General features: G+C 53.4%; 11 protein-coding genes across 11 annotated transcripts; 4 read left to right on the top strand and 7 right to left on the bottom strand.

The window, feature by feature from the left end:
* Positions 1-36: 36 nt before the first annotated feature.
* Positions 37-3,687, bottom strand: PG997_005641 (ankyrin repeat-containing domain protein; the record flags this gene model as incomplete). The annotated part of the gene is made up of 4 exons (XM_066809956.1): positions 37-1,905; positions 2,034-3,037; positions 3,269-3,492; positions 3,545-3,687. The coding sequence occupies 4 exons, from the start codon at positions 3,685-3,687 to the stop codon at positions 37-39; spliced, it is 3,240 nt and encodes a 1,079-aa protein (XP_066668879.1).
* On the bottom strand, positions 3,541-5,137 carry PG997_005642 (uncharacterized protein; the record flags this gene model as incomplete). Its single annotated transcript, XM_066809957.1, has 2 exons — positions 3,541-3,701; positions 4,675-5,137. The coding sequence occupies 2 exons, from the start codon at positions 5,135-5,137 to the stop codon at positions 3,541-3,543; spliced, it is 624 nt and encodes a 207-aa protein (XP_066668880.1).
* Positions 5,138-5,161: 24 nt separating this feature from the next.
* Positions 5,162-5,473, bottom strand: PG997_005643 (uncharacterized protein; the record flags this gene model as incomplete). The annotated part of the gene is made up of 1 exon (XM_066809958.1): positions 5,162-5,473. One exon carries the CDS (start codon positions 5,471-5,473, stop codon positions 5,162-5,164), a length of 312 nt encoding a protein of 103 aa, XP_066668881.1.
* Positions 5,474-7,224: 1,751 nt separating this feature from the next.
* Positions 7,225-8,142, top strand: PG997_005644 (uncharacterized protein; the record flags this gene model as incomplete). The annotated part of the gene is made up of 2 exons (XM_066809959.1): positions 7,225-7,512; positions 7,624-8,142. 2 exons carry the CDS (start codon positions 7,225-7,227, stop codon positions 8,140-8,142), a joined length of 807 nt encoding a protein of 268 aa, XP_066668882.1.
* A 289-nt stretch (positions 8,143-8,431) lies between these two features.
* PG997_005645 (uncharacterized protein) lies at positions 8,432-9,514 on the bottom strand (the record flags this gene model as incomplete). The annotated part of the gene is made up of 3 exons (XM_066809960.1): positions 8,432-8,623; positions 8,790-8,954; positions 9,230-9,514. 3 exons carry the CDS (start codon positions 9,512-9,514, stop codon positions 8,432-8,434), a joined length of 642 nt encoding a protein of 213 aa, XP_066668883.1.
* Positions 9,515-10,523: 1,009 nt separating this feature from the next.
* PG997_005646 (uncharacterized protein) lies at positions 10,524-11,090 on the bottom strand (the record flags this gene model as incomplete). The annotated part of the gene is made up of 2 exons (XM_066809961.1): positions 10,524-10,843; positions 11,018-11,090. 2 exons carry the CDS (start codon positions 11,088-11,090, stop codon positions 10,524-10,526), a joined length of 393 nt encoding a protein of 130 aa, XP_066668884.1.
* A 296-nt stretch (positions 11,091-11,386) lies between these two features.
* Positions 11,387-11,689, bottom strand: PG997_005647 (uncharacterized protein; the record flags this gene model as incomplete). The annotated part of the gene is made up of 1 exon (XM_066809962.1): positions 11,387-11,689. One exon carries the CDS (start codon positions 11,687-11,689, stop codon positions 11,387-11,389), a length of 303 nt encoding a protein of 100 aa, XP_066668885.1.
* Positions 11,690-12,437: 748 nt separating this feature from the next.
* Positions 12,438-14,221, top strand: PG997_005648 (uncharacterized protein; the record flags this gene model as incomplete). The annotated part of the gene is made up of 2 exons (XM_066809963.1): positions 12,438-12,914; positions 12,977-14,221. The coding sequence occupies 2 exons, from the start codon at positions 12,438-12,440 to the stop codon at positions 14,219-14,221; spliced, it is 1,722 nt and encodes a 573-aa protein (XP_066668886.1).
* A 603-nt stretch (positions 14,222-14,824) lies between these two features.
* Positions 14,825-16,362, top strand: PG997_005649 (bicyclomycin resistance protein; the record flags this gene model as incomplete). The annotated part of the gene is made up of 2 exons (XM_066809964.1): positions 14,825-15,966; positions 16,134-16,362. The coding sequence occupies 2 exons, from the start codon at positions 14,825-14,827 to the stop codon at positions 16,360-16,362; spliced, it is 1,371 nt and encodes a 456-aa protein (XP_066668887.1).
* A 553-nt stretch (positions 16,363-16,915) lies between these two features.
* On the top strand, positions 16,916-18,859 carry PG997_005650 (uncharacterized protein; the record flags this gene model as incomplete). Its single annotated transcript, XM_066809965.1, is given in 3 exon segments — positions 16,916-17,544; positions 17,559-17,991; positions 18,005-18,859. 3 exon segments carry the CDS (start codon positions 16,916-16,918, stop codon positions 18,857-18,859), a joined length of 1,917 nt encoding a protein of 638 aa, XP_066668888.1.
* An 885-nt stretch (positions 18,860-19,744) lies between these two features.
* On the bottom strand, positions 19,745-20,882 carry PG997_005651 (uncharacterized protein; the record flags this gene model as incomplete). Its single annotated transcript, XM_066809966.1, has 2 exons — positions 19,745-20,096; positions 20,140-20,882. The coding sequence occupies 2 exons, from the start codon at positions 20,880-20,882 to the stop codon at positions 19,745-19,747; spliced, it is 1,095 nt and encodes a 364-aa protein (XP_066668889.1).
* Positions 20,883-22,080: the final 1,198 nt, after the last annotated feature.

Genomic DNA, 22,080 nt, shown 5'->3' on the forward strand with positions numbered 1-22,080 from the left:
ATTGGAAGAATTGGAAGTTAAAGTTGCGCCAACCTGCTACACCAGATCCAGCATAGAAGTTTCAATCCATCCATATTCCCCGTCTTCGTCAATTTCCTCTGCGCCTATCTCGCCCTGGTCGTCCTCGTCGTCCACGAATGCGTGGCCTATCTTTGCTGCATAGTCCTTGAGGAGTCTTATTGCGGCCAAATGACCCCATTCTGATGCGACTTCTATGGCTTCATCTAGCCTCCAAGCGTCATCGCCGGTGACCTTTGCCCCTTTGCTTAAAAGCAGGTGGATTGTGTCAAGCCTTCCATACGCTGCTGCATATCTAAGCGCACTCCAACCGTGCTCTATGGCATCTATATCAGCCCCACGATCGATTAACCGTTTCGCTGTCTCTAAGCAACCATCTCTGCAAGCAATCTGGAGAGGGGCGACTATCAACTCATCCTCTGATTGAAAGTCTAGTCCGGTACGGTTGACGTCTGCTTTCCACTCCAGCAAAAGATCCACGATATCAAGAGCACCTTTATATAGAGCAACCATTAAGGGCGTATAGCGTTTTGAGGGAGGCGCAGAGACCAACCCATTTACGCTATCGCCGAGTTCGAGGCACGTTTTGGCAAGCTCGAACGACCCAGATGAAATTGCATAGCCAAGCGGGCTATTTGGATGAACTTTTTCAGGGTCCCAAAAGGCCTCGGAGGTTTGAAGTAGATCTTTGTACTCTTTTAACACTTCGATCTTGTGGTGGTCCTCGAAGTTTACTAACAACGAAAGACAGTTCATGTCCCACTTGTACCGCTGGATCGTGGTGGCGAATATCGGCAATGGTAGGCGAACAGCAAAGCATCCTACGGAGCCAACATTTTGAGAATGCCACCATAGAGGCCCCGCAAGTACTTCTTCCATATTATCGTAGTGGTCGGGATGCATGCGAGCTGAACATTCTGCCGGCAAATCGTTCTCAAGGATTTCCAGGAGGTCTAATCTGCCGTTGTGTAGAGCAATGCCAATTGCTGCCATCTCCATGTGGTTGTCCAAAGTTGAGGCATCGCATACCAATAACCTATTGATGAAAAGCGCTTCGATCGTACTTGGTTCCAAGCTACCCCTGCAAACTCCAAAGACGGCCGCACACAATGATCCAGCATCATAGCGACACGTTTGGATAGCCTCAGCCGAATGCTCTGGACACCAAAGTAGGGTGGCCTCGAGAAATGAGATTTCGCCCCCTTCATAGGGAAGTGGCATTGCAGAAATGCCTAGTGGATCGAGTCTCTGAAGTCTTTGAGCAAGATTCCAATCCCCCAATCTTACAGCACGAACCGCATCACCCGCAGCAATATTGACTGCAACCTCCAGTAGCTTGCGGACTATCTTGGCCCGCGCATGACTGTCAGCTTTATTGCAATAACTGAGACGTCCGTTTGTAGTAGTGTGACTCAAGAAGAAAAAGTCGCAACACTCCATAACGACGCGAAGTAATCCGTACCGGCGATGAAGTTGCAAGGTGTGCCAGCCGCTGGCTTGCAGAGCTAAATGGAGAATTTTCGTGTCAGCTGACACTACTGCTGCATCGAATATCCAATCTGTGGTTTCAATGCCACTCTGTGCCACATGTAAAAGGAACGCCCGTAACTCATGGGAATCCAAACGTCTGTTATTCAGTGCGGCCTTTAGGGGAGTGGCATTCCTGCGTAGTTCATCAAGTAGCTCTTGTTCCCCTATGTAGAAAGGCTGACGGTCAAACATGTATCTCGCCGCGTCAGGTGTGATGTCGAGACCCCCCTGTACGCTTGCTCCGTGGGAATAAAGCAACTCAAGAGTCTCGACATCATCAGTTTTTGAACAAGCCAAGTGGAAAACTGAGATGAGTGCAGGATTATCGTTCAGTACCGCACCGTGTTCCAAAGGTATCTGCAAGTTTTATAGGGAAATTTGCGCCCTATAACTGCATTGTGTAAAGCGGTTGCGCCGTATCGGTTGGTGGTATTGATATCCACGTTGTTCTTGAGGACGAAGTCCAATATCTCCAAGCAGCCTACCCGCGAAGCACCGAACAGGAGCCCTTGGCTGTGCTCCGGGTTTTCAAACCAGGCGGGGCCTACACAATTCTTGACGTATTCAAGAACTGAGAGCCAATCCAATTCATCTCCCCATTTGTCGATCATCTGGTATAACCGATGTTGTTTGTCTGGCCTATACGTATCTTCACGGGGATGAAAATACTGGAGTGGCTTCAGTAACAACAGCTCCAGAAGTAGCTTTTTAGGATTCTTGAACTCTCTCAGGAGAATTCCACTGTTGGACTTCCTGTCTGACAAGATAGCAAGCACAATTGGTGGGAGCTGCATCGTACAACAAAGCTCAAAATCGGGATATGTAGGTGCCCCGGAAGGATCCGCCCTGCGACGCAGCAAGATGGCTGTCAAGGTATCAAGTTTGCATGCCAATGCAAACTGGAGCGCCGACGTCATATTCCCGCAAGGGCATCTCAATGGAATATTTGGATTCTGGTAGGACTGAAGAAGCCACTCGATGAAGCGTATGACACTATCCATTTCATCATGTAGCAGAGGTCCCTCGAAACAACCGGTGTAGTTCCCAGATGCGCCATTCAGCCAGGTCATCGAATTGAATGTTTGCTGGAAAAGTGCCTCCCGAGTGGCGAGCAGCGTCAAATCCGGACCGGGGTCAAGAGGTTTGTGCGTGAGACCCACTGCCTCCATTAGCTGGATCAAGTTCAACAGGAAGGGCCACGTCTTCTTTGTTCCTTCGTAAATAGGAAACAGGCATTTGTTGGATGCTTGCAGAAATAAGAGCTTGACCTGCTCTTGCAAAGCTTCTTCGGCGCTCCCGAATCTCATGACTTGCAGCAGACGGATGGCCTCGTGCTCTTCAGATTCGGGGATTCGTAGATGGAGACCAGTCAGTGGTTGATCACATCGACCGCGGCTGATTAATCTCTTGTTGATATCGAAGAAAGTTGAGCTTCTCCATTTTGAAACGACTTCCATATTGTCGGAAGACACCCGAATGGAGGAGGTTACTGGATATGTTAGCGCATAATACTACAAGAAGAATTCAAGTTGCATGACATACTTTGTAGTGATTGTAGCTGGGAAGTGAGCCACGGCATATCCATAGGCCAAATTGTACTGTCCAAAGGCTCCCGTGGAGTATACACCGATATCACATGGCCTGGAGGTGTTTTTGGTCGGGTACCTTTCATGACTATTAAACCACGGCCATGGAAGGCAAGGAAGTTTTGTCAACCTACCGATTCCAGACAACCACGACAGTTGCGAGTATCTTCCCGTTTCCTTCATGACCTTCGCTGGTCCCACCAATGCCCCATCGAGTATGATATTGCTACTCTTGCCACGTTTTCGCCGCTCGGTGATACGGTACTCGATACATCTCCATAAGGCTTCTGCTTCACCCTTGGGGGTCGTCTTGTGGATGCGCCAAGTCTTGTTTAGGCGATGGCTCAGTTGATTCCTCCTGTTTATCATTAGCCATTGCGATTAGCCGAATCACAGAGGGGAATGCTCACGTTACGATGAAGTTGGAGGTCTTCAGAGACTTCACGATGTCCCCCAAGGACATGTTTTGGTCCACGAACTGTTGCACGATAGTGAATTTGTGTTCCTCCCACTTTGCATCCGGTATCCGGGCACTGCGACTGGCAATGGCCATCGTGAAGGGGTGATCTAGTTGTGTCAATAGATGTTCAGGGTGTTTGGGGTAGACAACGAAGGGTGAAGATTGAAATTGCAAATTGGGCTGAGTTGGAGAAGATTGTCATTTTGTAGGATTACCTATTGGTGCATGGACCACTGGCCTCACTATTGATGGCCCAGGACGAAATCCAACACACGGTCTAGAATGCAGGGGGCCTTGGAATATGATTGGTCCAACCCGATATCTGAAATGCACTTCTGTGGTGGCTTGGTGGTGTCGGCGTTTTATTAGCCATCTCCAATATCGTACAGGAAATGTAACCGTACTTCGCCGCGCATTGATGCCATTGGTCCAAACCGGAGTTGGAAAGATGACCGCATCTGAGAACATGGGTTAGGGTAAGGCAGACCACCCGCGCCCCCATTGCCGGGAGATGATTGGCGATTACATCTTCTTGCCGGTATCTGTTAGTCTAAATTGAACTTCACATTTCATGTTTACATAAGGGAACGAGAGTCACTGCTTTGCCGTGTAGGCGTGATGCGGTCTATGTTCGTCATCGGCGACGGCGAGCTTGGCTCGGGGCTATCGCCTTACAGGAGGCTGTAGTCCTGACTGGCGCCCAGGACGTTGCGGTCCACGCCTGCGTTCCAGCCGAGGAGCTAGTCGACGCGTAGTGGCTATGATCTGGCCGGTGTCGCCGATCTCGACAAACTCAGCCAGCCTATAGGCGTCCGAGTCTGACTAGTCGCCAATACTTCGAGATCAGTGTTATGCCCTGTGATCTGACAAGTAACTCGAGACCGCCAAGGAAGTTCCCCCGGTAAGAAATAGTCCGTCGGTATGGACTCTACTACGGCTGAAGTCCACAATAAGGAGGGCATGGCAGGCTCATCTATATACTGACGACCTGCAACGTGCAATGCTGGGTATCACTATATATCTCTCTTCAATTGTTTGTGCCACACACCGGACCTCAAAGCATAAGCGCCGCAACCATACCGAGTGCTAGCACCAGCACCAACTCCCAGCCCGTTGCCATCCGTAGTCCCTTACTTTTCTCCTTGGGGAGACATGGCGTTTTGATGTTTTGCCATGTCCCCTCCGAGCATCCCATCAGGCCCAACATGGCCGCAGAGACTTCATCGGCAATTTCTCTTGCCACCGTCTTCAGCCCACAGGGTGTCGCTGCCGACGGTGTCGTGTCGTTGGACCTTAGTACCGGGCAAACTCCATCTCTCCAACCATGAGGCGTGATCGCGAGCGTGCTGTCCGGCGACGAGCAAGCGTTGACGGCGGCCTCGATATCCGGCAAGGGCGCACCCTCGGCAATGGTGAATTTGACGTTGTGCTGCCTCGAGTGGTATGCCCACGCCTCGGGGTCCCCCAAAGGATCCTCGTCCCTGCACGTATTCAGTAAGGACACTGACCAGATCAGCGTAAAGCCCCCGGTCGTGGCGTTCATCAGATTGCTACCGACAATGAAGTATTAATTGGGTGCAGTCAGCGGCGCGCCGGAGGTGGCGCCCGACTCTGGGAGTTCAAATAGACCTTCGGACGGCGGCGCCTCGAGATGGTGAGGCCAAATCTGGTACTTGACCCGTAGCCCGTGCGGCCAGGCGGCCGTCGAGTTGCGGACTGCAAGCACCAAAGGGAAGTACTGGGTTGTCGCGTAGGTTTCGTTCCGAGGGAACACGAGGTCAAACTCGAGAACGCCTGACGGTTCTGTCTTGGGTTGATTTGCTTGCGTGTTAACAATGGCTGCCAGGGGCAGCCGCGCCACGAGGTGCGTCGATTTCATGGAAAATGCGTCGGTAATGCCAAAACAAACAGACGGCAGATGGATTGACTAGGTTGTCCTATGATGAGGTTAAATATCAACTTGAGCTGAAGAAGTATCGGCACTATTTCTAATGATGTGGACGTGAAGAAGGGAATCTTGTTGTTTGCACCGTGCCAAGCCTGGCTGTGCCGATCCGGGTTGCAATCTGTGCCGCAACGCCAAGCTTAAGTAAATTGCTTGACTACCCACGTGTGCGTGTGATAGGATCGTATATACCGAAACGAAGTCGTATTAGCCCCTTTTCTAGTTTCGTTTAGAGGCATTTGGCAGGATTCGCCGCAGCTCCGAGGGCATGTGCTCGGGAGACGATACTTCGAATCCATCAGCCCCATCTAGGTCTCAGCCCGAGGCGACATTGTTACACGACAGGTCAATCACACCTGGAAGATGGCCACGGCCAAGGGCTGAGACATTGTTCACTCTCTTTTGTATAAGCGAGTCATGCCCTTCGGTTCAATTTCCAGTGTAAGTATCATATCTTCACACATACAAACTAGTGTACCTCCAACTTACATAACATCGACTTTTGTTTGTTCTTTTGCTTTTCGACTCATACCAGCGCAGGCTAGCAGAAGCAAGTGACTCAAAACCGAGCAAACCCATCACGCCAGTCCAGGGTGGCCGACATCAAGGCCGGCCGCCCCGGCTGAGAGCCCATCTTCTCCTCATTCGACCGGTCCGTCGAGTTGACGACGGCTCTTGGCCGACCGGCGCTCATGCGGACTGTCAGTTGCTTCGCCGAGAGCTATCCGGATGAGATTACCGGTTCATCGTTCGATGGTCATGAAATTCGTCGTCTCCGCCTTGCTGATTTCCGCCGTCGCCGGCGTGGTCGTTGGCATCGCGACACACAGTGTGCAAGCTCGTCTCTTCTGCTTGGAGGGCTTGGGTGTGGTGGTCTCGATTGCCCTGGCTATTGTGTTGGAGATGTACAGGTGACTAGATGATGGCTAGGGAGGACACCTAGCGAACCTCGGCCTTCTGCATGATCCCCTTCGAATCGTATGTCTCTCAGATGCTCGAGCGACCAAGTACACGTGCGATCCTGCTTTGTTAATGTATCCATGTATCCGTTTCAATGATACACGCTGTTGAGCACATCAATTTACCTAATTGAAGTGACTAAGGCTTGCCATCTTTCGATTTAAGCCACTCCACGGAACCTTTGGCTCTTCTATCTGTAGTCGATACCAACTTGACATACAAGTAATGCAAAGATTGAGGTGGGCTGGTTGCGCCCTATAACCTGCCAGCAACAGATTTCTTCCAGCAGTGCCTCTTTTCTTTTTCCCTTTTTGTTTGTCAGGGAGGTTGCCGCGACAACCGCAAGCCCCCTGGAGGGCTTCAGGACGTGCTGGGCTGGTGTCATGCTAACTGTCTAATCAGGTCACGTTTCCAGGTCCATAACTAAGATGACATTGTCATCCAGCAGACTCGCACTGCAACGAAACGTAGGATTGCCGAGGATAATTGAAACGTGACGATGGTGAGAAACGGGAAACTGCAGTAAACTACGTAGTCAACAGTAGACGCGACTAACAAGGTCGGATGGTGATACATGATTGGATGCGTGGCCCCCGCAACGCGACAGGGGTAGGATTGCGGTGGGCCGATTGTTTTTCAACTTGCTTCTCATGTTGCTGTAAACTTTTCATACAAACACACTTCATCATCTGTACGCGAAATCCCAAACTGCGTCCCAGTCCCCTATGGCTTCCAGTCGGTATAGCTCAGACGAGGTGGAATATCTCGGCGAAAGGCCTGCGAAGCGGCCACGCGGGACCATCTCGTCGATTTTGCGGGTCCGGGCTCAACCGGCTCGAGAAGGGCTAGACGCGGATCTTCGATCTCTGACCGACGCCGAGGCAAAGAAACTTTTGATCAAGTTCGCGCCTCTCCTCCCTGCACTGGCTCAGGGCGTCAAGGACAAATGTGATCGTAGCAGACTGCGAGAAGGGCGATTGATCCGCAAGTACGACGAGCAAGTGGAAAGGGCTGTAAGTCGCGTCGCGTTTTTTTCCCTCTCCCTCTCCCTATCTTGAGTTGATATATTATCAGCTGGACAGCTTGAAGTCTTTGCCTGTGGAAACTGACATTCTGTGGGGTAGGCTGAACTGGCAAACAGCGAAATAACCAGCGAGGGGTCGTATGACAAAACCACGATCTTGTCCGAGGTCAAGGCAGAGATTAGGAGCATGCTCAAGCAAATAGTGGCCGAGACCAAGCCACATTCGTCGTACCAGTCCAAGTTCAACGCGGTCGAGAGCATGCTGGAGATTTTCGAGGCCGTCTTGTACAAGAGCGGCGAGGTTTGCCACGAGCTGATCGGCCATTACAATCGATGGGACAGTCTGTTCGGCGACGTATTCGCTTGTTTCCACGACGAAGAGCTCCGAACCCTTGCCGCCCATCCTGTTGCCTGGCACCGTCGTCACTCAATTATCGATGGTAATGATGACGATGTAGGTTGGCTCGAGAGATTGCAAGAGTTTGTTCAGGGGGTCAAGAGGTTTGGGTTCGTGCCTGGAGTGGAGGATGTGTATGAAACACTATACAATGCGGTGTTTGAGGACCCCAGTGAAGAGGAGAGCTTGGAAGAAGATAATGAGGATGGTGATTGGCAGTGACGGTGTGGGATAATCATGTTACCCTGCCGCTTAGCATGGATCATGACCGCTATGAGGAGCCAAACTCTGGAGAGGATAGGGCGAGATTGGGATCGTTTGTATATCATTATAATTAGTCACCACGTCAACGGAGGGAGGAAGGCTGTTGTTTCATGAGACCAGGGGACCGCCAGCAACGCGCCCCTTCAAAAAATTCCATTGTTTAAAATGCCTCGCGGCATTCTGCTCTGTCTCGAACTCGTTTCGAGGAAATAAAAAAAACACCGAAAAAAAACCAAAACCTGTCATCCTAGGCCGCAGCCTCGATCAGGCCGCCGGCAGCACCAGAAGGCCCAAAACCACCATCGTGGTCGTCGTCGTCAAATTTAGGGTCCCGGGGACCATCCTGGTGCGGGGGGACAAAGAGTCCCTCGTCGTCGTCCTCCTCCTCTTCCTCCTCTTCCTTGGCCTTGACCAAGCCGGTCTTGGGGTCGAGCCGGGCCTAAAGGAAAGATCAAAGGTTAGTCGAGGTTCATCAAAGAATAGTTAAAAAGAGTCGAAAAATGGTACAAGTGACCGAAAAAGAGCAATTAGTTGCCCAAAAAGGGCTGGGAAAGTGGCGAAGAAAGAGTAAAAAGTGCACAAAGAGCAGAGGGAAAGTAACTTACGCCGCTCTTCAAAAGCCCACCGGCCTCACGGATCGCCTTCGTGACGCCCCTCACCCCGTGGACCTTTCGGATGTGCTGGAGGTGTGAGGTCCAGTTCTCGTGGTCGGCGCCGCACGGACAGGTCCAGGGGCGAGAGGCGTCCTTCTTGGTGTCTCGGTCGCGAGCCTGTGGCACAAAATGTCGGCGTTAGCGAAGGTACTTAAATAGTGGTGTATGAATGACGATGTATTCACAACGTGAGGGGACGCCTACTGTGAATAGTGGCGTTATAAAATGACGATATATTCACCACATGAGGGGAACCCCAACTGTGAATACTGGTGGTATATTCACCACGCTGTATTCACCACGCGAGGGAACGCCAATATTGAATATTGGCGGGATCAAATCAAGGTATTTAAACCACGTGATGGATCGCCGAAATGCTTCTTCTCACTTACCGAGTCCACCTCGTGCGCCTGTCTGTAGTGGGACTGTATTGGCCGCTTCTCGTTCTGGATCGTGGCGCCACAGATCCGGTGGTTTGGCTGGTTGAGGTCCACTCGCCGAACCGGGAGCTGGCACTTGACGTACCGGCCCCGGTCGACGAGCTCGCCCCGGAATCCCTTGGCCGTGTAGGCGACGTAGCCCTTGGCCCGGAGGGTGGCCTTCGGCGTCGTGGTCTTGGGCTTGGGCTTGGCCTTCTTCTTCTCCTCCTCCTTCTTGTCTCCCTTTCTGGGAGCCATGGTCGTCGTGGGGGTGGTGGTGGAGGGGACGGGGCGGAGGTGTTGCTGTTGCTGTTGTTGCTGCTGCTGTTGTTGTTGTTATTGTTGTTGTTGCTGCTGCTGCTGCTGCTGTCGTTGTTGTTGCTGTTGCTGTTGCTGTTGTCGTTGCTGTTGTTGTTGCCACCGGAGTGGGCGAGAGTGTGGTGGCGGTGGTGGTCGTGGTGGTTCGCAACGGACGGGGAACAAAAGGAAATTCAGTTGCACAATACTTAATTTCAGTATTAGCACTTTCTAGCTACTCTATGTGCATCGCGGCTGGTGCACTCTGCTATGCCATACACGATGCGCGGCTGAGACCCTCAGCACAGTCGTCACCAGGCGGCAGCACATGGCTGTAAATATTCGGGGCCCAGGTAGCAGACAATCAAGCATTACGACATAATTCACTGAGAATTTGCTAGGAGCAGAGCCACATTGAATACTTGATCGAGTCTCCTTTCAAGGAAACTCTGAAGTCTTTTAGGTAGGCAAAGGGAGGAATTGCTCTAAATCGTTCTGTGTTTAATACACCTTGAATACAAACAAGATATGTTACTTCACATCAAGTTTCCCTTCCACCATGGCTTCTCTTTGGATTAATTATTGTTAGGGCAAGCCAGGATCAGGATACTCATTTGGTACTTGTGAAGATTGTCGTAGAACTGTAAGCACTGGACACAAGATTTAAGTCACAGCCATATCTGCTGTTTACATATGCTGCTCTCATATGAAGCCCGATATCGGTTACGACGTGCACATAAGTTACCGAGATAACGCAGTTCGGGCACTTTGGGCGAGAGGCACTGCAGTAATGCAGCATTCACTGCATCGCAGAAAACATAAATCTAATACGACCGAGGGAGCCAGTGCGTCCGCTGCTGCCCCGGGAGATGCTGCCACCAACTTGTGTCGCAGCGCCGGCAGAGCAGCTTCGGCCTCGTCTGTTTCTCGCCGTCTCACGCGTTTGTCCGAACAGCCTGCTTCCTCCATGCTACACCCGAGACGCGGACTCATTCTTGTACCCACTTACGGCTTCCGTCCAATCCGAGTGTACCGAAGCCGAGAGGTCGCATAGGTCCCCTTCCTCGTCTCTTCTATCGCCGTTGGCATGATCCGCCGCAGCTCCGTGGCCATGTATGTGCTCGCTCTCGGAGGCGCGGGCGGCGAGCTCGTGGATGATGCGGCTGATCTCGGGGATCTGGAAGGCGAGGAGGAGCGGCGCGTGTCTGACGTCCTGTTCGACGTGGAAGAAGACGGTCTCCGCGAAGATCCCGGAGACGCGGTTCTGCCAGGTTGGCTTCAAGCTCGGGTCTAGGGCTTAGAGGAATTTGTAGAAACTTCAAAGTTGGTCGGTCGAGTATTTCGGGTTTGAATTGTCGACGCGCATCGTCTCGTGGGGGCCTTCTTCCCATTCGAGGGAGCCACCAGGATCTGTCTCATGTTAGCCGTAGTGATACTGATAGTCGTGGGGGTTACCAAACATACTTAGCATTCGGAATAGAGTTACAAGCACGTCGACTACTTCATGGTTGGACAAGGCGGGGAAGCGCACGTACATTATAAACGCCGAAGAGATTCTTGGGGACAGCCTCCTTTACGTCCCAGTGCTGGTACTTCACGTTTGCTGGGCAAACTCTCACCGGCGGGGCGGATGAGACGTCGAGGCCATCCAATTGCGCTCTATCGGGCAGCTAAGCTCTCGCTTCAAACCGCCAAATGACATGGGGTACACGTACGCGGTCCCCGTCCCTACATCGGCCACCCGGAGATGCTGTCGCGGGGAAGCTTTGGGTGAAACCTATATACGAATAGATTGGCTCAAAGGCGGTGCTGATCAACTCGTACGCCTTGATCTCATGGCTTGGCTTGTTCACGATGTCCATGATCTCCTGGGGAACGACAGGTGGGAGCTTCCAGACTCTTGAGTTCGTCGATGGTTATTTGCCATTGTTTGCGTGTTGTCTCGTCGCCGGCACCATCGCGCGCTGCAGTTGTATTGCAGATCAGCTGCCGGAACTCTCGTTGTCGTTCTGCCTCTATTTCCGCGACAATGAGGGTATCTGTGCTGGATTGATGAGGGATAGGCATGGTTTGTCCCGGGCGAGGTGTGCACCAGCGGCGGTCCATCAAATTCAATCTGCCATTAGGGGGGCACATGATGGCTGAGTTAGGGAGCTTAAAACATTTGTGGCTTGAACCCTATGAGCGTACCGGCTGATATCCAGAACATCTCGAGTGAAGATGTAGTCAGTGCTGGACACCATTGAAACAACCCCGTTGCTAGTTGTATGTGATGGGAAAGAAAGATCAGTCTTGTTCAATTTCCTTTCTTCGTTCATAAATCACTATCTCGGCTACTAGAAAACGGAGGGAGGCCCCAAGCCAGACGGCAAGCGTGTAAGAGGTGATCAACCACCACGGAACATCTGAAAGGCAGGACGTCGCCTCGGAGGAATTGGTGATGCAGTTCGTTGTGGTTGGCCATCTGTCTAGAATTACTGCCATCGCCTGTCAACCTTGATTCGTCTGATCTAACGTAATGCATGTCAGACCAGTGCGTTATCAGTGGACAGATGCTTAAGTTATGCAGTTGGTTTAGTGCATAACTGTGTCTGTGTGGATGGTTGAGCCAGTGAGAAGAGCCGACGAGACAAGAGTTGCTTTTTAGTTCGACGCAAGGGGTAAAAAGATCAACCCCCTGCATGCATACACTCCAGGCTAATCCAGATACGATCGGGTACGTACAGCATAACAAGCATAGCTTACCTAAACACCAGCCACTGTCTTCTGGCCAATCGGGAAACGCTTAGAGCACCCCCCGAGAAGCATCCAAATCCCGCAATAGCCGTCGCTCCCCGCACCACCCTTTCCGTGCAACGCAACACAAACTCGCTGTCCCTACCCGATGGAATCTCCAAAGCGGAAGCGAGCGCGCCTGGCCTGCCAGCCCTGCCGCGAGCGCAAGCGAAAATGCGACGGCCGCGACCCTCCTTGTTCCACCTGCAGCCAGTGGGGGTACGAGTGCAGCTACCAAGTCCGGCAATCATCGTCGTCGTCCTTGTCCCATACACCAGCTTTGGGAAGCTCACCGAGAGCGCCAAACGTCATAGCTGGACCGCAACCTCTACATTTTGACGTAGTCACTCCGGCAACCATCAGGTCTACAGATACTGCTACGTCCGCTCATGATGGACTCCGCCGTCGCGTCGAAGCCAATTCCGGAGCCACCACGGTGAGGAGACTCGGGCTCAAGATGGACCCGAACCGGGCTCCCAGACTCAACCTTTTCGGATGGAACATTGGTGCAAGGCAGCTATCTTCAAGCATTCCTGTTACCGCGCCGCTTCTCGTGACAGAGATCACTTCGCTCGACCACATGAAGGTAGGCATCTTCGATTCGAGGTCATTCAGCGTTTCGGCAGGCAGCTGACATAAACTCATCAGGCTTTGGCTCAAGTCTACTTCGACAAGTTAGACCCATGTTATGGCTTCATAGATAAGCATCAGTTTTTCAATCGGCTACATTCACGATGGACTTCAGAACCGGAGCCGAGTGTATATGACAGTGTTCTGGCAGGTGTTGCCGCCCTTGGCTGCCTGTTCTCACAACGCAACTGCACCGTCACCGAACTGCACCTGGTGCAATCAGCGCGCTCCACCCTCGATCAGCATATATTCTCTGCGTCGGCGTCTCTCGACCTTCTGACGGGCTGGCTGCTCCGGACCATCCACTTGAGGTTGACTGACTCCCCGCATGCTACATGGATCGCCAGCAGTACCTTGATGCACCTCATCGAATCCTTGGGTCTTCATTCAGACTCGGATGTGAATCCAGTGTATGCATCTAGTTTCCCTCCTAGCGCACAGTGCGATCCAGATCTGAAGCGGAGGATAGTAGGAGTATCGCACCACTTGAATGCTTGGACATCGTTCGATCTTGGGCTCTCCCGCGTACTGTTCCAGAAACATGACCTACCGCTACCACCAGCACCGAAGCCAGGTGATTACACAGCTGAGCTCATCAGGCTCCTCCCCACCTCTGTCAGTCTCGACCCCAGCGTAGCCGCAGAAGATACAGGCCTTCTATCAACTCTCTCCAACATATTGAACGGGTCGCACACCCAGTCGCCATCCGTCATGGCCCAGACCAATCTAGTACTGTGTCTAGTCCGGCGCATCCTCTCGCAGAACCTCGACATGTCAACCCTGGCAGAGCAAGTGCTTGACCTATTGAAGAAAGCTCTTGGTTGCGCCCGGAGTATGGCCCAGGATTGCTCCCCTTGGCACCAAGTTGCCAACGTACCATTCCACATCATATGCGTGCTACTCATCATGGATACACGCTCATCTCTTGCCATCCTTCCCGACGCTATCCAAACCGTGGGGTTCGTCGCCTCCATCTACGACACCGAGACCATGCGGGAAGCAAAGCGCACAGCATACTTACTGGTGCTGCTCCATCAACAACGACGAAAAGACGACCTTGCTGTCTTTAGTAAGGCGCTTGCTGAAAACCAACCTGAACCTCGGATGGATCTGCCTTCGCAAATTTCAACCAATTTTAATAACTCTGAAGATCATGCGTGGTTGGAAGCACTGGTCGCGGACTTGCCGTCGCTTAGAGATGCCGATCTGGATGAGTTTCTGAACACCGACATGACCGGCGGGCCTCTTTTCTTGGGCGCGTGAAGATTTCGAATCATAACCGAGAAAATATGCCCTTGTGATCTAGCATTCATCGCAAGGCAACCTTGCATACTAAGTTTGGGGAGTATTTCAACTGTACATACACGCATATAGAAGAGCCGCGTACACTCTAGAGATTGGGTTTTGATGATCCCAAGTTTGACCAATCCAACTTTCATATCTCGGCGATAAGGTACGGCAATGACAAAGGAGCTGAAGGTTGGTGAGCACTTGTCGTAAGGCGGGTCCCATTTTAAGGGTATTGCGGCAGAGGAATCCCGCAGCTCCCGCAATACCCGCTTCCAAGCCGAAGAGGCAATAATTATATCATTGCATGAACCATGGCGTCACTGCATGTCTCTGAATTCATATCTAACATCCAGTAATCCTTACTTCAAAGGAAAAATTTGCACTTGGCAGTCATCTACGGATTCAACCACATACAACAACTCTGACACCGGCAGACACCCTCTCATGACCGCCGACAGTATCGCCGCGCCTTTCTAATCTAGGAGAGCCATGGCGCAGGACGAGAAGTCACATAATGGACAGGGGGGTCTGATACGCCACCCCTATCCGAATCTTCAGAATACCTAGTCACATTCGATGGGCCCGAAGACCCGGCCCATCCGTACAGATGGTCACGCTTTAGGAAGTAAGTCAGACCCCATCCCTGCAGGGACCCAGATTTTGCTCACCGAACCCTGTCCAACCAGACTCTTCATCTCCATAACCGTCTGCGTCGGGACCCTCATCGTGTCCTACACCAGCGCCGTCTTCGCCCCGGCCCTCGAGAGTGCCATCGCGGACCTCAAGGTCGACGACGAGGTCGGCCGCCTCGGCACGACGCTGTACGTGCTCGGCTTCGCGTTTGGTCCGGTCTTCTGGGCGCCCGCGTCGGAGCTGTGGGGGCGTAAATGGCCGCTGACGGCCGCGATGCTGTCGGGCGGCGCTTTTATCGTCGGCACGGCCGCGGCGCGCAATATAGAAACACTGCTCGTCTGTCGCTTCTTCGGCGGCGTATGCGGGGCTAGCCAGTTGACCGTCGTGCCGGGCGTGCTCTCGGACCTGTACGACAACCGCGGCCGCGGCGTCGCGATCACGCTGTACGCCCTCTGCGTCTTCTGCGGGCCCTTTGGCGCGCCCTCCATCGGCGGCTTCATTGTCGAGAACCCATCGCTCGGCTGGCGCTGGACCCTCTACATCCCCGTGATCCTGTCCTTCGCCAACGGCGCCCTGACGCTCGCCTGCGTGCGCGAGACGTACGCGCCGTGCATCCTGGTCGCGAAAGCCAAGGCGCTGCGGCGGCAGCAGAAGGGCAACAGCGGTATCCGCGCCGCGCAGGAGCTCGTCGAGTTCGACCTGCGGCGGCTGGTGGAGAAGTACTTCACGCGCCCCCTGCGCATGCTGGCGACCGAACCGATCCTGCTGCTGGTCTCGCTCTACATGTCGTTCGTGTACGGGCTGACGTACTGCCTCCTCGCGGGCTTCCCCTACGTCTTCGAAGACATCCACGGGATGCGCCCCGGCGTCGGCGGGCTGCCGTTCTTGGCCCTCGCCGTGGGCCAGGCGGCCGGGGTCGGGTTCGTGCTGTCGCAGCAGAAAGAGTACGCACGGAGACTGAAGGAGAACGGGGACGTGCCGGTGCCCGAGTGGCGGCTGCGGCCGACGCTGGTGGGGGCGCCGGTGTTTGCGGGGGGATCTTCTGGTTCGGGTGGACGGGGTTTGCGGCAGAGATCCATTGGGCGGTCCCGACGGTGGCGGGGCTATTTATTGGGTTTGGGATTCTTTGCGTGTTCTTGCCGTGCTTCAACTATATCGTTGACGCATATCTACCAGTGTAAGTCTTGAAGCCCTTGTGTGGTTTCTTCTCCTCCCCCGTCTTGTTTGGATGGTATACTGACTGCAACGTTAGGGCCGCATCAGCTGTTGCTGCCAACATCATTCTGCGCTCGTCGATCGCGGCGGGCTTCCCGCTCTTCTCTACGCAGATGTTCAAGGGAATGGGCGCGCAGTATGCCTGTACTCTGCTTGGGGGTCTCGCAGCGCTCATGATTCCCATCCCTATTGCTTTCCGCATCTACGGGCCTCGACTGAGGGAGAAGAGCCCAATGCTGATGGAAAGTAACCCGAGTAAAGCATGATTTTCTTGGCTTTGGTTTGGGTATGGCATACTTGCCTGCTGTTCATGTAACGTATGTAAAAGCTGGGTATGTACGAGGGGATATAATCGAATTACACATTGCATCTGGCAGCGGTTCAGATTACTCGGACGCTGTGAGGAAACAGAAGGCCGACGTGCCATATACCATTGAGTAGGTAGATAAAATCAAGAATAGTATTTGTTCGCTAAAATGCCAAACTGCTAGCTGGTACTATTAAACTACACGTCTTATCAACCCAACTGCCGAAACCGTGCAGTCGTGTATGCAACTAGTTTTCTTTTTGGACATTTTACTGGGGCAAATCAGCCTCTATAGGGTCATGTCATATTTGACCACGCTAACATCTTCAGCCCGCGCCTAGCCTCTTTCACCTCTTCAGCTCCTAAGGGGCTAGAATCCTCAGCTGATCGAACCACGTCCCACCTTTTCTTTCAGCTGTGGCGTCCGCCCTTCGTTATATACCACGAGCACCCCATGTTGGTTCTCAGCACCAATGAGTTCTTAACTGTCGACGAAAGAGTTTTCATCAGCGATGTCTTCAAGTGTCTATGATCTTGTTAGCCTGAGCGACGCTCCCGGATCGACCATTCGGGTGCTTGAGCTGGCCTCCGGGAATCCAGGTGACCCTCTAAAGGGCTCACTCATCCTATGCTCACTCGATAACAGCAACGACCCATTGCCGTTTACGGCACTTTCGTATACCTGGGGCAAACGAAAACTCAAAGACGCCTCTACGGGCAGATGGAGAAAAGACACCACGACGATCCAGCTACAAGGGACAACAAGTCCGGTGGAGGTATGGCCGGAGCTCAAGCACGCCCTAGACGCGCTCAGAGAACGCGACAAGCCCGTGAGGCTTTGGATCGATGCCCTCTGCATCAAGCAGTCTGACAATAGCGAGAAGAACCACCAGCTCCCGCTCATGGGGGATATATACGCGCGGGCCTCCAAAACCGTCATCTGGCTCGGTCGAGCTAGCCAAGACAGCGATTTCGCCATGAAGCAGATCCAGACTATAGGAACCGAGTACCGCCGTCTCAGGAAGCTACCTCCTGCATCCTGGTTCGAGACCTCCTTTCAGGAAGCCGGCTGGAACGCCATGGCGGCCCTTATGGCACGGCCCTGGTGGGGCCGGGTCTGGATCATCCAAGAGGTCCTCAAGTCTCGGAACTCAGTGTTCCGATGCGGCGATGCGACCGCCCCCTCGACGACTTCGTAGCTCTAGAAGCAGTCCGCCGCGCCTACGCCCGGGAAGTCCACGGCGTGAACCGCATCCCGTCATACCCCCTCAACAACATCCTCTCGGCCTGGGAGATCAACCGGCGCGACGCCAACAGCGACGAGTGCCCCCTATTCGACTGGCTGGGCATCACGCACCGCTTCATGTACACCCAGAAGCGGGACCGGTTCTACGCGCTCCGCAGTCTCGCGACGCCCGCGGCCCGCGAGGCGATTTCGGCTGAGTACAACAGGGCGAAACTGTCGGATCCGCTGCTTAATATCAAGGCTAATATCCACGTCTTGACGGAGGAGCAGCCGACCCTGCTTCCGCTGCAGTTCGCGTGGCGGAAGCGCACGCGGGGGGTTGTCTACTTGGTGCCCGGACTGGTATACGCATCAGGAAGGATACGTGCCGTTCGTGTTCGATTCGCAAGCAGTAGCGGCTACGGGAGATGGAACCAAGCGAACCCCGCGCTTGACGTTCCAGGCCTGCGGTATCTTACACACCCTGGCCGAGCTACGATTCGAACCTGCCGGGCAAGTTCTGACGAATAAGACCGCGAGAGGGTGTTGCCTCCAGATCGCCGGTTGGCCCTTTGACGAGATCGGCTTCCGCGACGCCTTCCCCGACATCGACCTCTCGAAAGAAACGACGCCCGAACTGCAAGCCGCAGGCCGCGTGACGCGGCGCCGGGCACTGTACAAGAAATGCGCGGCCTGGCGGCGCGTCGTCGAGCAGCGCATCCAAGACGGCCCTCAGCAGCCCAACCCGTACGGCTCCCCCGACGCCCTCCGCGCGGCGTTCTGGCGCACCCTCATTGCCGACCGTGACGGGGACTGGGGCGGCCCGCCGCCGGCCAAGTTTGGCGAGGGCCTCGATCGGTTCTTGGAAAGCGAGGGGCAGGATGTGCAAAGGTCCATGGCGTTTCTCGTGCCGGCGGTGTCGCGGCTCGCGAGACGGGCTTTCGTTATTACGGAGAGGGGGTATTTGGGTTTGGCGCCGATGCGGTGCCGTGTGGGGGATCTGGTTTGCGTCCTTACGGGTGGGGAAGTGCCGTTCGTTCTACGTCCTGATAAAGGGCCGCACTGGAAGGAGGATGATGATGGAAAGGGGGAGGAAGGGTTGGCGAAGTCTACGCGGTACAGGTGGGTTGGAGAGGCGTATGTGCATGGGATTATGCGAGGGGAATGGATCTCGGAGTTAGAGGAGGGGCAGAGGCTGCGCTCGGAGATGGTCACGTTCAGGGTAAGGTAGGTAGGTAGATAGCTGGACAAATTGCCCCTAGGCGATGTGCTCTGTTGGTGCAATTAAAATGGGTACCTATGCCAACCAGCAATCTCTGGGGAGGCGTTCGATATTTCCTGCCGGCAGCAAATATCGCCTTAAATTAAGAGGTCAACACGGCGGTATGGCTTCAACGAGTCTCAATCCTCATGTACCTACGTACTGGCTGCCGTCGCCTCCGGACCTGAGACCAGCAAGCTTCTATTATTTCTGTTATCTCTGCTAAGCTGGAAGGGCCAACTCTAGAAGTAACGTGGTCACCAAGGAAAACGAGATGACACGTCAAATAGTCAACGCCCAGCCGTCCGAGCTAGGGCCCAAGGCAATAATGAGCCATAGCAATCTACGTTTGCCTTCGTATCAAGAGAAACATTAACATACGAAGCCGTCTATGATCTGCACCAAGGCTACTCTACTAAGTCGAATGGTGTCGATTGAGAGGATGAGGATCATTGCATCAAACACAGACAGTCACATGAAATACACGATCACTAAGACTTTTACGGTAGACAGTGCAGTCTATTACTGAGTATTTAGCGGCCTGTCGACCTGGATGCTTCTATATCTTCGTCGCTGCATCGCTTTGCGAGCGCGCCAAAGGACAACTGAACAACAAGTACCTCGGCGGACTTCTTTTCAAAGCCCGGATATTCGGGACCTAGATTTACTTTATTGGGGAGCGACACGATTGACGGAGTTCTGCACGGCGCTACTCTCAGCTGCTGCCTGCTCCTACTCTGCCACCCGCTGCTCTAAAATTGCAATCCGTCTGTCTGACAGTGCCATTCGCTGCGCTGATGTTTCCTGCGCAGCGCTATTTTGGACTGCTGCCTGCTGCAACTGCGTCACCTGCTGCTATAATCGCGTTACCACCTGCTGCAGAGCGTTAAGCTGTGAGCTGTCCCGGACGGCGCTGTCTTCGACTGCTGCCTGCCCAACGTGTGACAGTTCTGCTTGGGCCGAGGATACGGTAGCCGTGTGGGTTTCCCTTTGGCCCATGTTCATCGAATCATCGGCTTTTGGACCTTCGGCAGTGTTCTGTTCCACGTTGGCGGTTGAAAGGGAGGTGCCGCTATCATCCTCTTCGCGCTTTATGGTGTCCGCGGTGCCGTTCGCCGGTGGTGCAGCCGGAATTTGGTTTGCCGGTAGTGCAAACGTGTTTGAGCCTGAGCGGCGCGGCGTTTTGCCATTTCGGCACGGGCTTCTTCTATGCATACCTCAATGCTATATTGGGGGCCTGGCTTGCATACGTTTGATGTGTCGTAATATTTTCACGACCGAGCTCCAAGCAGCTCGGCGGCAGTGTAGCATCGGATTTGTAGTCCAGCGAGTCTAACAGCGTCTCCCGCTCATCTTGCCATATCTTTTTCGCATGTTCCACGCTCCAGGGCAAGAGCTTCATGGACATGCCCAGATATCGTGTGAGCTTGTTGATGCAGATCAATTTCGTGTAAACTGGAGGCAATCCCACCCGTCTAGGGCCCATCCGCCTGTGAAGCGTTGTCAGCAGGTTTTCATCTGCGAGATACTCCGCTAGGTGATCACAGTTGTCCAGTGTATGGTTATCCATATGAGGACAAATCGGGCAGAAGTTTGACATGCCCGTCCCTGGCAAGACCATGATGCAGCGTGCTGGTATATGCCGTCCAACCTTGCAGATCCGACAAACAGAGCCTTCTTGCACGGGCGTGCCACTGGCCATGGACAGACCCGAGGTCCGTGCTGTATTTGATGGGCGCTCGTAAAGCTGCTGTCCATCTTTGTTTCGATCCTGTCCAAATTGCCTGGCAGCAGGATTTTGAATTCCTGGAAGGGGGCGTTGGACACTTTGTCTTTGACGTCCGTGGGCGCTGCCTTGCGGATCTAGCCAGGAAGCGTTCGAGGTAGCGTAGCTAGCCGTTGGGCGAAACTGATGGCGTCCGGCGCGTCTGCCACGGGTCCAAGGCCATCTCTGGTCCTGTGAATTATCACGTAGTCCTTGGTTGCGTGTCATCGTGTTGGATGGCCGAGCGGTTTCGCGGCTTTTACCTAAACCTCGCAAAAGCGTTTTAGTCAGTAAAACAGCCAGAGAAAATTGGTGTGACAAGTTACCAACGAAGAAGAGGGGATTGGATGAAGGGGGAAGGGTTGAGGTAGAGAAGTGTGCGTGAGGTGCGCCTTGGGTTGTTGTGGTGCGAGATGGATGCAGGTGGGGGATGTGTGGTTTGGCAACTAGCAAGTAAGCAAAATGAAAACGCAGGTGGTTTTCGGCCAACTTGATAAGCTGCCTTAGGGCTGAGGTATCAACCTACCAGAATCCAAATCAATAAAAAATCAGGTCCGTAGGTGCATGTAGGTACTGGCCTTATCTAAGGGACTGATTGGGCTATCCTACCCGGCGGAAGGAAATTGATACCGATACTTCTGAGGAAAGGTTGCCTCCATACTTGTCATGGCCACACGCACGCCGTCGACCTCAAGGGTACGTACTTTTCGTATCATGCCGGCCTCCTTCAGCAGCCCCTCCAGTACTTCAACTTGGGCCACTTAAATTGACAACCGACTCGGAGCCCTGGACGGGTGCGTGGCTCATCTATACATTTACTACTTCCAGCCGGCACGTGGTCCTGGTGGCTAACCTTCATTTGGTGTGGGAATCTCCCCTGACCTCTGTGGCCTTGACCCTTCACTGGCTGTGGTTTGCCACCAGGCAAGTCTATTATCTGTTGATTGTGCAGATGTAAATGGATTTACATATGATCAAACGCCATCCCAAGTCTTGACGTTGCCAAGCAATTCATCGACGTCCGCGTCCTCATCAGCTACACCCTGCGGCGGGCCTGTGGTGGCAGGACAAGAGCCCGACTCAGGGCTACTAGGTTGAGCATTACAAAGGGACACGAGATCTATCGTCTCTTGCGCTTCGACGCCATTGCAGCAGGTTCCAAAACACGCGATCCAAAGGTTAAGACTTTGACTAAACGATGGTGCATTGTGAGTGCTGGCGTGAAAAGAAAATACGGAGTGCAGGTTGAGACACAAGTCAAGATGTCCAGATGCATCTACACCCAATTCACGACATACCTCTCAATTGCTTCTCACCTTAAACGGCCCTACCGCTTAGTGACCAGCCCCGCTATGTTAACTATCGTATCAGGTTGAACATCCGCATCTTGAGTCAAGAACATACGAGGCTGCTACATAAATGGCGT

The sequence above is a fragment of the Apiospora hydei genome, assembly GCF_038363865.1.
Source record: "Apiospora hydei strain CBS 114990 chromosome Unknown utg000005l_segment0_segment0, whole genome shotgun sequence".
Taxonomy (NCBI): Eukaryota; Fungi; Ascomycota; class Sordariomycetes; order Amphisphaeriales; family Apiosporaceae; genus Apiospora; species Apiospora hydei.